Here is a 16,083-nt window from a genome sequence, read left to right on the forward strand (position 1 = left end):
GGCTTTAAACCCTTTAGTAATATTTCTCGCCCCGCTTATTAAGCCTTATAGGTTACAGAAGCAAATTAATTTATAGAAAAGATAGAGGAACTGCAATAGTTCCTTATTAACGAAATAATATAGGCCTAATCTATCTATAAAGCCGTAGCGAATAAGAAACGAACCCCAGCACCGGCCTATTAAGTTGGTGACTTTGTCTAGCTAGATATAAGAAACCTAAATACAAAACAACCTGCTAAGAAACTTAATTGGAAGAACGCTGGCCCTTATAAGGTTGAGAAGGTCGTCTCCTCTTACTCCTACTAATTAAAGCTCCCTAATACGGTTAAAATCCACCCTATATTCTATACGTTAGTCTTCTATCCTACTGCCCCCATATTAAATGCCCTGCCTGGATAGATACAGGACCCTCCCCTATTAGTTAAAGTAGATGGTAAGAACAAGTACTTTATTAAAAGAATTAATAATATTAAGTATAATAAACGGAAACGCTAATATATGTATCTTATAAAATGGAGAGGCTTTATTAAGTCCTTATAGGAACCCGTTAACTCTATAGGACTTATATAAGCCGCAGAAGACTTTTATAAACTCTACCTAGAACTACTATAGCCCCATTTTATAGAAGCTTGAGTTTAAAGGGGGGGTACTGTTATAGGACACCCCCGTAATACCTTACACACGTCTACCTGTTTCTACCGACTTAGTAATTAGAGACTAACTATAAAATGGTAATCTAACGGCAATCTAATGGCAATCTAACGGTAATTTACGGCATTCTGCTATATTCTGCTATACTCTGCTAAGTTCTACCGAATTTTGCTAAGTTCTGCTAGGACTATAACCTAAACCCTATTCTGCCTATGTATGTATTAACTAAGCAACTAAGTTAACAATATATGCCCTTTTTTCCCGTTTTCCTACCTTTTTTCCTTACGCAACGTCTTGACCTCATTACACAGTTTATGTATATAGCTTAATAATATCTACTTCGTTATATATTATTACCACTTATGCTTACTCTGTGACACTTAGCGGCCCTAATATAATATCTACTTATAACTCTAAGTAAGAAAGCACTACGTGCTAAGAGGCAAATTTTAGAATAGCGAGACTTATATTACAATAGCAATAGTAAGTAAGGAGGATTAATATTTGTTACGCTAGTTAAGCAGTATATGTATATAGATGGCAACTATAAAAGAAGAGTTACTAGTGTTGGGAATACAGGCAAGTTGCCGTCACGCGAGGCAAGTTGCCGTTACGTGTCGCCGCGGCACTAGCGTGGCGAGGAGCCTTAAGCTCCTCGCCCTTCCTAAAGTAAGATAAAAAATATAATAACAATTATCATACTATCTACGAACCGTAGCTACGTGACACCACCTTGTGTAACCAATAAAGGTCTATATATTAGACTTTATATAGCATACTAAAGGTAATAGATAGACTTAGAAGGTCTTTAGCGATATAGATAAAAAAGAATTACCTATTCCTACCTTTATTTTCTAGAATAATTACTATATATACGGTATGGATATTACGGATTAATTACACTCGTACTTTATAACGTAGAGGGTTTATAGAAGGACCTAGAAGCCTCTGTTCCACTTCCTACTGTCTTCCTATAATCTTAAAGATCGCCGGGTAAGCCGTAGAGACGGGCACAAGCAGTTTTAAAAGGACCTCCGCGACGCCTTATTCGAACGCTCGATTCGTAAGCGATAAGCACGACGAACACCCTCCTCAGCGCTCTACCAACGATATTACATTGGTCCCTACGGCGCAGCACGAGCAAATTAAGCCGTTTAATAAGGAGGTTTACTGCTCGGCTTGCATAGAGGCTGGTAGGCGTACTTAGGTGCATTATATGGGACGCCGGAACGCTCTATTAGAGCTATTACTAAATACTCTAAGGAAGCCTCGTGAAAGTAAGGAATGGGACGACTGCTGGCGACCTTATATTGAGCGACTCGACTCTAATAATTGAGTTTATATATCAAATTACTATAAAATTAAAAGCTTTGTATTCCCGAGTACAAGAGTTGATTGTGACGCTTCGGTATTCCGGACAAACAAGCTGTTCCAGAGCTGGAGGATAAGACTAGTAATACGGAGGGAGATGTTATGAATAACGTGCTCGTTGAGATGCTGTTGCGCAGCGAACTGCACTTTAACTGGATTCTAAATGGGCAGGATTTAACTCTACCCCAGCCTGCGCTAGGATAATTCGGGTAACGCTTATGCCAAGGCTTGCACGTTTAAACTTGGTGTATAAGTCGCCGGGGTGCCTATGTTGCCCAAAGACTCTAAATTTAAACATGTCACGTGCCTTTAAGTTACATTTAACCTTGGAATATACATTCTTGTTATTAATCTTTCCAGTCTTAACGTCGGCCATATGTCCGCAGTAATTCTCTCTACGCGGCCTCTTTATAATAATTATGACAACTAGATTAGAGCCTAGCCCTGGGGACGAGTATCGCACGCCAGCGGCGGCCGTGGCAGCCAGGATCCACGATGGCAAACAGCATCTACTCTTGGCGGCAAGTGGCTCTGTAGCTACCATCAAATTGCCTCTTATTATTTCCTCCTTCCAAGCCCGTTCTAACCTCTCGATTCGAGTCATCCTCACCAAATCTGCAACCCACTTTCTGGCAGGCCAGTCTGCAGAGCAGCCTACCGTGGCCGCCCTAGCGTCCCTCCCCAATGTCGATGCCGTTCACTTGGACGAAGACGAGTGGGATGAACCTTGGACAAGAGATTCGCATATATTGCATATAGAATTACGCAAATGGGCTCATCTACTCGCCATCGTTCCGATGTCTGCGAATCTGTTAGCCAAGGTGACTGGGGGCATCTGCGATAATCTGTTGACGAATGTAATACGTGCATGGGATGTCGACTCGTCGAGCCGGAAAGGACCTACAATCATTGTTGCACCTGCAATGAATAGCATGATGTGGGCTCATCCCATAACCGCAAAACAGTTAGCAATACTTGATAAGGAATGGGCTTGGTTTGAGGTCTTGCCAGCGCAAGTTAAATTGTTGGCCTGTGGCGACATTGGGCTAGGAGCGATGTGTGAATGGACTGAGATTGTTAAAGTGATCGAGAACCGGCTTGGCTTTGCTTAGTGTCTATTATGTTTCCTAACGTTGCATTCCACATGGCATACTTTTTCTAGAGAAGAACAAGATGTTAAGATAATGTGACTTTATTAAACAGTTCCCATTATAGGCTTTTTGCTAACTACAGAACCTGTGGCCGGTCGAGTTTCGGACGGCCTATAAAGGCGTTATTTTGGTACGCTGACACAGGAGACCGACTGAGTTTACGGTAGCATCCAAAAAATTCGACACGAAAGCTAAAGGTCAGCTTTCTTTCTTAGACATTTGATTCGTTGGTTCTTATCGATAACCTGAGGACCCGAATCACCGTGTCAAGGGATAGGTCACCATAAAACCACAAATATGTGTGATTAAAATTAAGCCTTTGTTTTAACTCATACTCAAGTTTGAGCTACCAAACGAGGCCCCCATATTAAAAGATAAGCTACTTATCCCACGGACTCGTTAAAACTCCAGCCAGAGATACCCGAGGCATACTAAGCAACCAACTCCCAGAATGCTCCATATCGCCCTGCCATAAACCAGGACGCCTTGGATACCGTGCGCTCAATTTAAGGTAAGCAGAAAAGCATCGAAGTGACTAGCATAAGCCCCCGAGTTTTCGACGCCTATTGGGTTCAAGGCTCAACCTCAACATCTAGTCACTCGTCTCTGAATATGTCAGCGCCACTGCACTCACTGGTTTCGCAACAAGTTGATTCTCCCCCCCGGCAACGGACTCGCTGCCCGGCTTCCCCCATTCGCACCCACTCTCGGGCTCCTTGGTACGCTTGCCGCACGTGTTCCCATTCCCAACCCTTTAAGGTTCTTCACACTCCTCAGCTCTTCCTCGCGCTGTGCGAGAAGCTTCTCTCGATTCCCCAATTCCAACTTCAACTTTTGGTTTTCACGCAACAGACTGCGCTGATTCTCGTCAATTCCCATGCGCTTCAGCTTCGCTGCCTGACCATCTGCTTTGCGGGTTAAAGTGATATTTTGGGCTTCCAGATTCTCGATGCGATCGGCATATTCAGCGGCAGCAGACGAAGCCTTTTGGTATTCTGAGCGGAGGAACTCGAAGTCTGCTTCTTTGCGCGCAATACTCTTCTCAGCTTTGTCCTTCGCTGTTTCCGCTTCTGCTAAGGAGGCACGGAGGCATCCCAGTTCGGCAATGTTTGTGTCCGCAGAGGAGACGTTGGCTGCACGCTCAGCATCGAGTTGAGCTTTAGCTGCTCTACGCTCTTCATCTGCCTTTTCAAAGCGTGCAGCAAGGGACTCTTTCTGCTTGATAGCAACGGCTGCGCGCATTTCAGCTTCATCGCGCTCTTTGCGTACTGCACGGATCTCGGCGCCACTCTCTTCGAAGCGGTATTGCAACGATTCAAGAGAGGTCATATACTCATTCAAGCGGGCTTGACTGGTTTCCAAGCGGGCTTGAAGAGAGGTAATTTCGGCATCGGCGGCCTTAATGCGAGCAAGAAGCGCGGGGGCATCTCCAGTACTATTGGCCGGGGTAGTTGCAGTATTCTCTAGGGCTTGTGCGTGAGAAGAATCGCCGACCGAATCACTGATTTGCGTGATAGAAACATCGGCAGGATTCACAGTTTCTAGAGGCTGCGGTGTCATACGCATTTTCTTGGCTGGATCCGAGCGGTCGACATCCTGGATGATGTTAGCTTTATGTGCCTCACGGTGACGACATATTATAACCTACCAAGGCTCGCTTCTGGGCGCTAACAGACTCTTGTGTGTTGGTTGGCATGGTCGATGTTGTCAAGAATTGTGATTGAGTTTCTTCAAAAACGAGAGCATCCTTAATCCCACCGATAAGGGGAAGAGTCCACTCAGCATGAGCGTTGTCAACCCCTCCAGACGGTTCTAGTAGTCGTGCGACTTCTTCTGCGGCTGCATGGGCTCTTGGATAATCGGCCGGCAGCTTGCCAGCGTCCGTCCGGAGATGCGCCATACTGCTAACTAGAATCCTGAACCTTTCGGTACTGTTTGCTGAGGAGGGTATGCACCGATTGATATGCTCCGCTGATTTGATTATCACTGGAGATATAACAGGAGCGAGAAAGGTGGCATCGATTATGTGAGTGTCCCGCAGTCCTTGAACCTGCGATCTACTAGAGGTCCCATCCAGACATACAATCAGGTCAGCACCACGAATGACAGCACCAGCAGCCTCTCCACTAGTTGCGAGGATGGTCACGCCTAGGGCGCTCTTAACTTGGGAAGGATTTGCTTTTCTCAGCTCACTTGGGTATTCGTAATCAATATGTTTGCCTTTGAGAAAAGTCTCCACAATATCGAGAAATCGAGTAGGCCTTCCAAGGAGAACAATATGGATGTTCCTCTCCCGTAAACAGTCAAGAAGGGCACCTAGGAACCTAAATTTGACACTGCAGTTTATGTCCCACATAGCTTGATCCTCTGGCCGAACGTCTGCTTGTGTTAAGGTACCAGCATTGATAAGATCCATATGGCCCTCAATATCTTGAACTCTCTCAAGGAGAGCACGGACATTACCAACGATTGGCGAATCTGTAGCATGAGGCTTACTAACAAACTCCTTAATTAAATCCCGGTCCTCCCATAGGATTTTTCGATACTGATCTCCCTGAAGACCCTCCATAGATAGAGGCACAATATACTCCCCAGTATCAAGTCGCGGCTCATCAAGCAGATCAATTGTAGCCGACTTCGTTTCGACTGTAGTAGTGATACCTAACGAAACCGAGGCGATAGGAGGCTTTGGAGGGGGTGACATCTCTTGGGCCAGATTTGACAAGTTTGATGCTCGGAGAGAGGTCTGAGGCGCTTGTGGCGGTGCCTGATCTGGGATAATAGAGGGAGACCGAGTGCCGGACCCAGTCCGTGACTGCTCTTGCAACTTTCGTCGACGCTCAGCCTTGGCGAGCTTGTAATGCTCGGTCATACTCATGGCCGGCTCACCCGAGGGGTTCATTCTTAGCGATACAGATAAATCTAGCGGCGTTTGAAGTGGAGGAGGTGCCGTGGTGCCAAATTTATTCAGCGACTGCGAAGGGACTGGTGGTAGAGATGAGGTCTTATAGTTCTGTGACTGACCAGATTCGTCTCGATTCAGCCGCCTTAGTAGTCCAGGGGTAGAATGCGGGCGCCGGGCACGTAAGACCGGTTCGGCCTCGTCGTCCGAAGCGGACGTTCGGCTAGGGGTTGCGTTACTATGAGCAGTAGGGACTTCAGTTGTAGGATGAATGACGCCCGCAGAGTCGTCCTGGCTGCCAGTCAAGAAGCCTACTCCAGGGACAACTTGGCCTTCTTGTAAATACTCGGTGATTGAGATTGGAGATTGAGGAATGCTGTGTTGAATCCGTGCTTCAGACTCTCTTGATTCGACTGTTTCTACTTGAGAGTTACTGGCAAAGTCACGACGATCAACCTCGCCCCCCTGCTTTGAAGCTTGTTGTTCGTCCTGTGAAGGCTTAGGTTTCTCCCCCAAATGGTAGTAGCTCGTGCTAATTGTAGAGTAGGATTGAGATTTTTCAGGCGTATCCTGTGAGATGGAGGTGAGCGGCTTATCCGGCGATTCAGTTTCAACCGGATCAGTGTGACTGGGTACCTGGGCGATAAGAGGGCTAGATGGATCTTCGGTAGGGCCAGTCTCAGGAACAGGTACAGGAGAGCTAGAGACTGAGACTTTCTCGACAGTAGAGGCAAAATTCTGTGTCTGTAAATCTATCTGTTAGCATGTGGAGGAAAGCTATACTGTATCTTAAGGTAGCTGGCAGTTTGAGATAATTCGTCCCCTAATAATAGCAGGCATATAGGTGAATGTCGCTTTAATTACCCAAGAAAAATGGCTTACCTCTGTTATGCTGTCGCTGCGTAAGCTCCGAATCTGATTTGGATTTAAGCCAGAGGAGGCTTGAGCGGAGGGAATATAGCTAGAGGATCCAGGCAAGCTTTGAGAATCAGGTATTACACCACCAAATGTAAATTTCTTGGGCAGTGTAAATGCTTGCGATTGTGGACTGGCGGAACTGCTCGTACTAGGAGTCTCAAGAGTCTTCCTAGGAGAAAATCCAATCTGCGTTTGCGTCTGTTGTTGCAATGAGAAGCGCTCGTAATCCTCCGGGTCGAAGCCGCTGGTTTGTGTTACCTGAACGATAGGGGTCTGGGGGGGAACAGCAGTCGCAGCAGGTGAAGGTGAAAGTAAGCCGTTGGCCTTTAGACTGGAATGTTCCAGATGTGCCCCAGCAGCGTGCCCGTTTTGTTCGCCGTTGTTTTGTAGCTCCCTGAGTATTGGCGTGTACGAAGGTGTGTCTTGAGATATTGGTGAACTCTCCACCACCTTATCGACGCGCCTCAGGTGTTTTTTGGTAGTTGAGTCCCGCTTCTTTCTTTGCTTTGAAGTATTTTTCTCTGCGGATTTGCGTTCAGCCTTCTTCTTCTCCCAGTCGGCTATTAGTGCTTCATTGGCACATCCTTTGGGTTCCCAAGTAGGTTCAAAGGATTCTCCAGTTATTGGGTCGTCCTCCCAGTCAATGTAGTAGCCCTTCTTCTTGTCTTCGTTCAGGATTTCGCGAGCCAAATATTCCCTACTATTACTCGCTTGCTTCTCCCGACTCCCTTGACTCTTTCCTCGCCCAGGCTTACTGGATTCCCGCCCCTTGCGTCTCTTCTTTGGGTTGAAGTTTGAAGGATTCCGCTTGCGTTTCTGTACCTTCGAAGGAGACATTATGCGGCGGAACCGCAATGCACGAAGAGAGTGTTGGAATATCTTGGGCTAATTAAAGAGTCCATGGTTAGGAAGAGAGTCTCTATAGTGGAGGACAAGAGGGGTGAAAGAAGGTAAATCGCGTTACACGTGCCCAGGTGACGGTCCGCGGAACTTGCCCAAAGCGTTCCCTGTCGGCGCAGATCTGAGCACGGAGGAGGCAAGGGCGTCTGATGCAGGCGAGAGCGGAAGGGGAAAATAAAAGCAGAGCGAGTGACAACTAACCTTGTGCTGGAGCAAGATAAAACCTGTTTCTAAGAGTGACGGATAGAGTAAAATAAGACGACGTAGATGATAGTTAGAGAGTGGTGTAGGGGACACTGTAGAGCTAAAATGATACGTCTGTCTCTGTCCCTGCTACCAGTGGCCTGGCTTTAGTGTTGTGGGACAAGGTGGGTGGGAGTCATATTATTCAAAAATCATTCACAAACTGGTCTGTCTTCGTGGGCTTCTGGTCATCACCTTTAAAATTCAATCACGTAATGTGTTGCACGCAGAAGCTCTTGAAACGGACACTGCCGCCGATTCTGGCTGGTACAAGTTGAAGCTATGTTAATATTGAGAGTGCGCCAGATGTTCACCCACACGCCTCTTGGACGTGTGATTCTGCGGTTCAAGGGTTTAGAACAGCAGAAGCAATAACACTCGCAGGAAGATGATTTTATTAAATGCGCGCATCTTGGTTGCTCTCGCCACACTTTCCTCTATTAATAACACGCAATACACATTACCAGCTAAGAGCAATGTGCACGGGAGATATTGGCTAAATAACTTGCTGATATATTGGAATAGGTCCAAAACAAACTTTAGAGGTTCCCTCTTGTTCGATATTTTCCAACCCCATAAACATTAAACAGGCCTAGGAGCAGCTTATAAACATCTAGTTTCGCTGTCATCCCTTGACTAGTACGTGGTCCGTGCGCGAATAATAGGTTTACAACGCGTGCACTTACATAATTAATTACCTACTATAATTCCTTCTAATCATGCTAGAATTAATATAGATCTTATTTAACCTACTTAGTATTAGGTACTTATATTAAGCGACTTAACTCCTAAAATTAGGTGGTATATCAAATTACTGTAAAATCAAAGCTTTATATTCCTCAGCACGGGCGTTAAATTCTGCTCGACTGATTGGCTAGTTCATATCGATAAACGTTGGACGCGAGTTGACGGGTCAAGGGATAGGTCAAATATCGAAACAATTCTAGAAAAACAATTCCAAAAAATAATTTAATTAACAATCTCGCCATGTTTCCGTTAAAGACAGATCGTAGTTTCAATGCACTTAGCCTCGACGCAACAATTCTACGCATTCTCTCGGAGCGCTATTTTGCTCTAAGACTGCTTGGATATTTCTGCCTCTAATATCTCTCAAAGGACAAGGCTATTTGATCTATTCCCCCGTTTCGTTTTATTCGATCCAATGCTCAAGCCACCCCAACACTTCACGGTCATTCTTACTCATTCTTTCCCTCCTCAAAGCGCTTGGCCCGTTCTGCCTCCCGCTTTCTTTCAAATTCCCTCACAAGCTCGGCGGGCTGTCTTCAATAAGGCCACCGACCACTTGAGTAAACCATCAGGAATGTCCATGACACGCTGACCATAGAACATGTGGCTAATTCCTTTAGTTCTGGAGGTTAAGAAGCATGTCAAAGCAACGACCAGGGGTGGCAACGATATATTCATAAGCCATTCTAGCAAATATTCATCCATAAGAAAACGCCAAGACTTTTTAGTATAAGGGTATTTTTAATATTTTCTTTTTTAATATATACCCCAGTGCCTTTAAAAGATATACCGTTGGGGTTTATAATAGATAGCTAAACACGTAGTTGTGTTATTACACTTTTTATAGCGCCTTAGCATATCGTTAAGTATTCGTAAGCCTAACAATATTATCATTGCCATCCCTGCTGAGCAACGAAACTGACCTTGGCTTGAAAAATGCCTTATCTTCGCCCGTCTTCAGATGGATCAACGAGAGGAACAGCAAGATCATATTTCGACCTTCGTCCATAATCGGAGAGTGGCAGTAAGAACAGCGAACGTTGCACGGCAGCTTATGCTCGATTGACTTCTCGGGAGGATCATACCACTCGAGGTCGTGGTGTCCGCAGGAGAAATTGATGTCCTGTGTAATCAGTTTGCGTACATGGCCAGGGTGGGAGATTACGAACGTACCTCCTTATAGAAGATAGCAGCCCACTGGAGTGGCGTAGCTAGATATAAGTGCATCAACTGTCATGCGGTTGGAGCTTATATATCTGTACTGACCATGCTGTATTCGGCACGTAGTGCAATGTCATAGCTTTGAATCCAAAGGTTTCTGGCGACTAAGCCGGTACTTGGCACGTCCACAGTGGCAATTAGCCTCATAACGAGTTTGAAATTTCTCATTGGGTCCGTGAATCCTGTATGGAGCCCTTTTCTTCCACTCGCTCAAGCCAGTAGTGGATTCTCCACGTGCCTGGTTTCTTATCCATGATGAGTGGAAGTCGTCGGGCTAGTGTCGTGTGACGTGTGAATAAAGCTAAGGTTGAATTGTGAGTTGTAGAGCGATTGATAGAAGCATTAAGTCTGGGAGCGGATCTTATGACCATGAAAAGGTTCTAGCAAGCCGAGGTGGCGATTGACTCATTGATGTATTCAGGCTACCCGCCTGTGAGCTAATTTCTGGACCCTGGGCTCGGGGTCTTTTTTCTATATCGCTTGAAGAAAATGCCCATCATTTCTCAAGTTACGTCATCATGATGTTGATGTCTGAACAACGCGCTTTCGCGCCCCGTCAGTAGGTGACATTTACAATGTATCTCTTGTAAGGAGAAGAAACCACCCGGAAATGCTCCACGCCACGCCGATATGTATCAATCAGCCTCCGCACGCCAAGATACTCACACCATTGCTGTTCCACAACATGCTACACCTTGAGCAGTCTTTGCGCTTCTTTAGCCGAGACACCGAAAACATTGATGAGATAATCGAGCCTGGTAATAATATCGTATTAGTATCTCAAACTCATCTTCGCCCACCCTCGTGCAGCAGGCTGAACTCACTTCGTATCTGTCGCAATGCGCTTTTTGGCCTCCTCAAACTCTTGCTCGCACCGCTCTCGTGCCAGAATCCGTCGTTTGGGAGATATTGTTTTCACCCGCACTTTAAATTTCCCGCTGACCGGGCGATGATCTGATACACGGACTTCATGGCGCCGATAATCCACTTGTTTGATCCTACCAAGACCACGATAGAGCAGTCGGTCACACCATGCCGGCGAGCGCTTCTTCTCACTTGAGTCGTAATTGTCTGTCCCGACGTCATATTTGTAGGTAGGAGCAAACGTGATGGGAGCCTCAACGAAAGCACGTAGCCTGAAACCAGGATTTTTCTTTCGCGAGAGAAGTAGTTGATCTCTCTCAAGAAGCTTGCCAAGATTGTTACCCTTGACCGCGTCAATGACTGTATTCCTGGGCATCGTGTCTATGCGGTAGTTAAGGTCTCCGTTCAAGATACAAATTTCGTGATCGAGAATCATTGACCCGTCACCTCCCCCTACAAATATGTCTGATCGTGCAGCCGGATCAAGACGCGCAGGTAGAGCATCCGTCTCCATGATTGCCGCAATGTCATTGTTCCGATGCACAGTCTGTGTCTGTCCAGCAGCAAGATGACAGTTGATAAAACAGAGTGAGCTATCATCAATGATAAATCGGACGATAAGAGCACCCTGTAAGTACATTAGCTTCTGAAACCCGGTGAATGATACTGTGATTTACGCACTTTGTTTCCATGCAAGCCACCCATACCAAGCTTCACTTCTGCAGCATTTACATCACGTATCTTCAACCGTTCTGAGGTTTTGACGAAGATGCAAGTAAAGAGCCCCACAAGGTTTGCAGTATGTAATAGCGTATAAGGCTGGGATGGCGGCATATGTTCGTCGATGGAACGTACAAGGTGATCCCGCCAAGCACGATACTGATGGCTCATGTGCTCCTGTTCGGTTGCGTCTTTTTTCTTGCTGCTCTTGAAAAAGCTCCCTTGCGTATGTTAGCCGCTGAAGCATTACGTAGGATATAGATAGCTTACTCGCTGTGACCTTCTTATCTTCGAGATCAACAAGCTCCTGGAAGCCGAAGACAAGTATATCAGGCGGATCTTGCGGCTGCAAAAGTTCCCGAAAGAAGTTCGCATCTCGTTCGTCGTGCCGCAGACTAGTAGGTTTTGATGCGCCAGCATTCCAAGTCATGACAACTGCTGTCACCTCTCTGAAATCGCAGTAATCGGCATCGTGTTTCTGCATTTGAGCCTCTGAAAACAGGACTGTCAGTAACGGCACTCTCGAGTAGGAAACGAATGAGAAACTGACGACTTACCCAGCCAATCATCTCTCAACATCCCGTCCCAGAGGCGTAGCATATTGTCAGTGCCCAAGGATGCCACCTGTAAGCGATCGAGCTTCCAGATACTAGTTCGATCAACTGCAATCCCTGCGATAGGATTTTCATGAGCGTGCCAATCCTTTTTCACCTTCCATGGGTGACTAGCTGTATCATAGACATAAATCATCCCTGTGATGTACCCAGCCCACAGATAATCGCCAACACCGACCAGAGAACTGATCTTGTATAGGCTGACGTTGATGACTCCCAAGCAGGCAAAGTCTTTCTTCGCATAAATCGTGACTTTTCCGTCGTTATGGCCAAAATATACCCTGTCTGGTTGACTACTTAATATGGCGCCTGATGTAACTTCGCCCACGTTGGGTTGAGAAAGTGGGCGCTGCAGGATCTGAATAAATGAATTGACATCATTACTACGCTGATATATTCTGATATCTTTCCCTGTGGCAATCCAGAGCTGGGTACCCGAAATTATGGAGAATGTATGACCTTTAGGCACTCGGAAGCTGTTCGGGGTTTGCGCAAGGATTGGAGAACCTGTCTCGTCAGGTGGCCATATGTGAATTCTTCCTTCATCGTCCAAAGACCACATCTCGGCAGCACATCGGTAAATTCTAGTGATCACGCTTCGTGCGTGGGCATTAGACTTTGTAAATACCACACTTTGGCTGGGAATATCTATTTCGTGGATCTCGCCTGTATTAGTGCCAAGCCAAATTTGTTTGCCTTCATCTTCAACATCCTTTGCAGGTCGGAAAGATATTGCGGTGACTTTTACGGTGTCACCATGACTGAGACTCATCAGTACCTCACCAGTTAGGAGGCTCCAGACACGAGTGACATATCCAGTAGTACAGATATATTCGCCACAGATAGCGAATAGCTTGGTCTCATACTTGGTAGGTATTTCACGTATTGCGTCCTTAAAAACTGGAGGCCTGCGATTGGCTTGCGATGAGTCAGGGTAGTCAGTAAGCGTAGGGGCAGTCTTGTCATATGGCGGTTCTGTATCTGAATCGTCCGTGTAAGACGTAGCTTGAGTTATCTGAGAAGGTATGGGTCTCCTTAATTCAGCAGAAGCTCGTGTCATGGATCTAATAGTATTTATAGGATTGAGAGTTTGGCTCGATAAAGTGCTGGGCGAAGCAATGGTCTGAGTCCGCTTTGGGGGAGGCATGAATTTTGTGGTATCCGTGCCTAACCCCGTCGGTCGGAAATTGTCCATAGACCTTCGTACAGGGGGCTCAGGAGGCTGCGGCCTTGATATTGACATGCTCGCTCGAACATCGACTGTGTCACGACGGGGCGGGAGTCCAGGACGATCCTCAGGCAAGTCGCTACTCATTTGTATTCGGCTAAATGGAAGTTGTTTCTTCGGCTGAAAACCCAGGGTTCTAGCGTCGGAGCTTTTATTCTTATCCACCACTGAAGGATGTTTCGGTGGCGGGATAAAGTAGTTTTCACGGTTGGATGCGGTGTATTTGGATGATGATACCCGTGGTTTCAAATGTTCATGGATATGTGAAGGAGACGACTCATCGCCTTGAAAGCTACCTTCGCTGCTTGGTGGCGTACTGAAGGGCGATACCCGTTCTTCTGATGGGTCTACGGTTGATTCCGGCGCGAGCGTTGCCTTGTTGCCTGCTTCTGTGAAAGATGGTGGTTTGCTTAGTATCCTTGGTTTCCCGGCGCGATTAATCGGCGGAGGAGCCCCAGGACTAGGTGCAGATAGCTGGACCTTCGAATTACTTTCCTTTTCAGTAAATAGAGTCTTGCGAGGATCCATTGAGCTCGTCAGAACTGTTGTTGACTGTAAAAAGGGAGTTTGCTTTGCTTCTATAGCAGGAGTTGGAGATCGGCTTGGGATCTTGAAGTAGCGAGTCCCATTTACTTGAGGCGAGCCGGATCGAGAGCCTGGTGTATCCAGTGAACTTTGAGGTATTGCCCGAGAAGGGGTAGGCGCATGGATATGAGGTTCTGACGGCTTTGGAGGAGAGTTGGGTGATTGGACTGTGACCCGGGGCGGAGATCTTGGAGGGGAGAATGTGACCATTGATGTAGGTCTTGGTTTAGGTTTACTCAGAGGTGTTCGCAGGGTTCTAATACCGGGAGTGAGTGGATCAGGCCCGCTGAAGTCCGATAGATGGGGTGATGATGTATGTGGTCCATTGTCTCGTGCTATATCAAGGGAGATTCGGCCATCAAGCCGCGACCTTTGGTCCTCTAGTCTTTCTAGTCTGTCATGTGTGGTAGGCGACGCTTGCATCGGGGAGGTAATCGAGGGAGTTAGTGAAGATTTATTCATATTCAGCATACTTTCGAAATGACTTCGAAGCGATGAGACTGGTTTCTGAGTGTCCGTGTTAGTTTGCGAACTTAATAATGGCAGGATAGGATATACAATGGACGATCCATCGGTGTTTTCTTCTGTTGAGTGCTCCATTGCGACAATGCCTAATTTCAACCGACACCTGGTTCTAATACGTAGATGCGCATCGACCGCGAGCTAGAAAAAACCATTGAGGCGCAAGAACTTGCGTGGAACGAAGGGCGAAGCTCACGCAGAGCGCAGGCTTCATGAAGACTGCGCTCGATTTCGCTCTTGGAAGGCGAAGAGAAGAGGTTGGAAGTGTACTAATAATGACAGTAGACCTATCCAGGGCCAGCCGGTTATTTTAATATAGCCGGGACTCTGCGGCGGATTCCAGAAGCGGTTCGTTGTAGATATTGCTGAGATGCTAGGCGTACGCTTTGTGAGGAGGTCAAGGACTGGCTTGGTTCTTCTAGACAGGGGACCAAGCTTTTAGAGATCTGGCTAGAGTTTCAGTATTAGAGAGGGGCCTGAGATATTTAAGACTCGATTGCGAGAGTTGGTGTAGCGAATAATGATGTTGAGGGCTGACGTTTCGCTCCCCCAGATTCACCATCTCTCGGCGAGGAACGCCATAGCCATCATTTTCCTCGCGCCGGGCGGCCGCTTGTGCAGACAGCGGCGATCACTCCCCTCCTTGCAGTGCACCCTGTCCCACTATTGTACAACCGGGGGCGACGCGCTCAGGAACACAACCGTTAGAGACTTTGTCATAGAGTAGCCCGGAAAACTCTCTATTATTTGGAAATATGTGGTATGTTGGATATGTACGATTCTCATTTCATATAACCTCCGTGCTGATGTCCGCAGTAAACACATTCTCAACGCCCAAGTCTCCATCCGCTCGCCATGCTGTTAGTGCTTCTTCTATAACACTAAAATGCCGCACCCTAAATACCTCTAGGCCGTAAATGGTTTGATTGTGCAGAATGTCACCGGGAGCAGGAAGATCACACCCTCCTCCAGAGTTTCGATATGACATTTGCTTGCAAGAAGTGTAAGAAATGCTTTCGCAAAGACGCAAAGGAATTTGAGGAAAGGTGGGTACACCACGGTTATATTGCTTAACTTATAAGGCAGATTCTAATTTTAGTTGTAGCGATGAGTACTGTCCGCACTGCGATAACCATTTTGTTTTGGAAGCAAAAACACCGAAACCGTCACTGCAGGTGGAAGGTGAGGATATACGAATAGATTCTAGGTGAGCATAACTATGAGTACATACTGGTAAATAATGCTCACAACCTCTTCAGGATGCTGAAAGACGAGCGTGTGCGGGGGGAAGACCAACGGACAATTTTCAACGTCCAAGACGCAGCAGACAGATTGGGATGAGGGATGATGAGGCAAAACAAGGGACTATGAGGGATGATTATATGACCTATTTAGCTGCATAACATCGAGCGATTCGGAGGATTTTGGCGTTGTAAAGAGGCTGGA

The 16,083-nt window shown here is 46.6% G+C and overlaps 5 protein-coding genes across 5 annotated transcripts; 2 read left to right on the forward strand and 3 right to left on the reverse strand.

Moving 5' to 3' along the window:
- The first annotated feature begins 2,335 nt into the window (after positions 1–2,335).
- Positions 2,336–3,195, forward strand: K441DRAFT_655823 (flavo protein). Its single transcript, XM_067647924.1, has one exon. It carries the CDS (start codon positions 2,442–2,444, stop codon positions 3,132–3,134), a length of 693 nt encoding a protein of 230 aa, XP_067506656.1. The 5' UTR covers positions 2,336–2,441; the 3' UTR covers positions 3,135–3,195.
- Positions 3,196–3,472: 277 nt separating this feature from the next.
- Positions 3,473–7,919, reverse strand: K441DRAFT_694380 (uncharacterized protein). Its single transcript, XM_067652722.1, has 3 exons — positions 6,958–7,919; positions 4,822–6,819; positions 3,473–4,769 (listed from the first exon to the last, which is right to left on the reverse strand). Exons 1-3 carry the CDS (start codon positions 7,828–7,830, stop codon positions 3,804–3,806), a joined length of 3,837 nt encoding a protein of 1,278 aa, XP_067506657.1. The 5' UTR covers positions 7,831–7,919; the 3' UTR covers positions 3,473–3,803.
- A 1,691-nt stretch (positions 7,920–9,610) lies between these two features.
- Positions 9,611–10,189, reverse strand: K441DRAFT_14307 (uncharacterized protein). Its single transcript, XM_067640144.1, has 2 exons — positions 10,057–10,189; positions 9,611–10,006 (listed from the first exon to the last, which is right to left on the reverse strand). Exons 1-2 carry the CDS (start codon positions 10,108–10,110, stop codon positions 9,746–9,748), a joined length of 315 nt encoding a protein of 104 aa, XP_067506658.1. The 5' UTR covers positions 10,111–10,189; the 3' UTR covers positions 9,611–9,745.
- Positions 10,190–10,792: 603 nt separating this feature from the next.
- Positions 10,793–14,325, reverse strand: K441DRAFT_547781 (DNase I-like protein; the record flags this gene model as incomplete). Its single annotated transcript, XM_067642928.1, has 6 exons — positions 10,793–10,859; positions 10,929–11,102; positions 11,136–11,596; positions 11,650–11,909; positions 11,959–12,180; positions 12,246–14,325. The coding sequence occupies 6 exons, from the start codon at positions 14,323–14,325 to the stop codon at positions 10,793–10,795; spliced, it is 3,264 nt and encodes a 1,087-aa protein (XP_067506659.1).
- A 944-nt stretch (positions 14,326–15,269) lies between these two features.
- Positions 15,270–15,978, forward strand: K441DRAFT_606052 (uncharacterized protein; the record flags this gene model as incomplete). The annotated part of the gene is made up of 5 exons (XM_067645389.1): positions 15,270–15,397; positions 15,454–15,497; positions 15,548–15,683; positions 15,743–15,844; positions 15,897–15,978. Exons 1-5 carry the CDS (start codon positions 15,393–15,395, stop codon positions 15,976–15,978), a joined length of 369 nt encoding a protein of 122 aa, XP_067506660.1. The 5' UTR covers positions 15,270–15,392.
- Positions 15,979–16,083: the final 105 nt, after the last annotated feature.

This window comes from Cenococcum geophilum (assembly GCF_001692895.1).
Source record: "Cenococcum geophilum 1.58 unplaced genomic scaffold K441scaffold_10, whole genome shotgun sequence".
Classification (NCBI taxonomy): domain Eukaryota; kingdom Fungi; phylum Ascomycota; class Dothideomycetes; order Gloniales; family Gloniaceae; genus Cenococcum; species Cenococcum geophilum.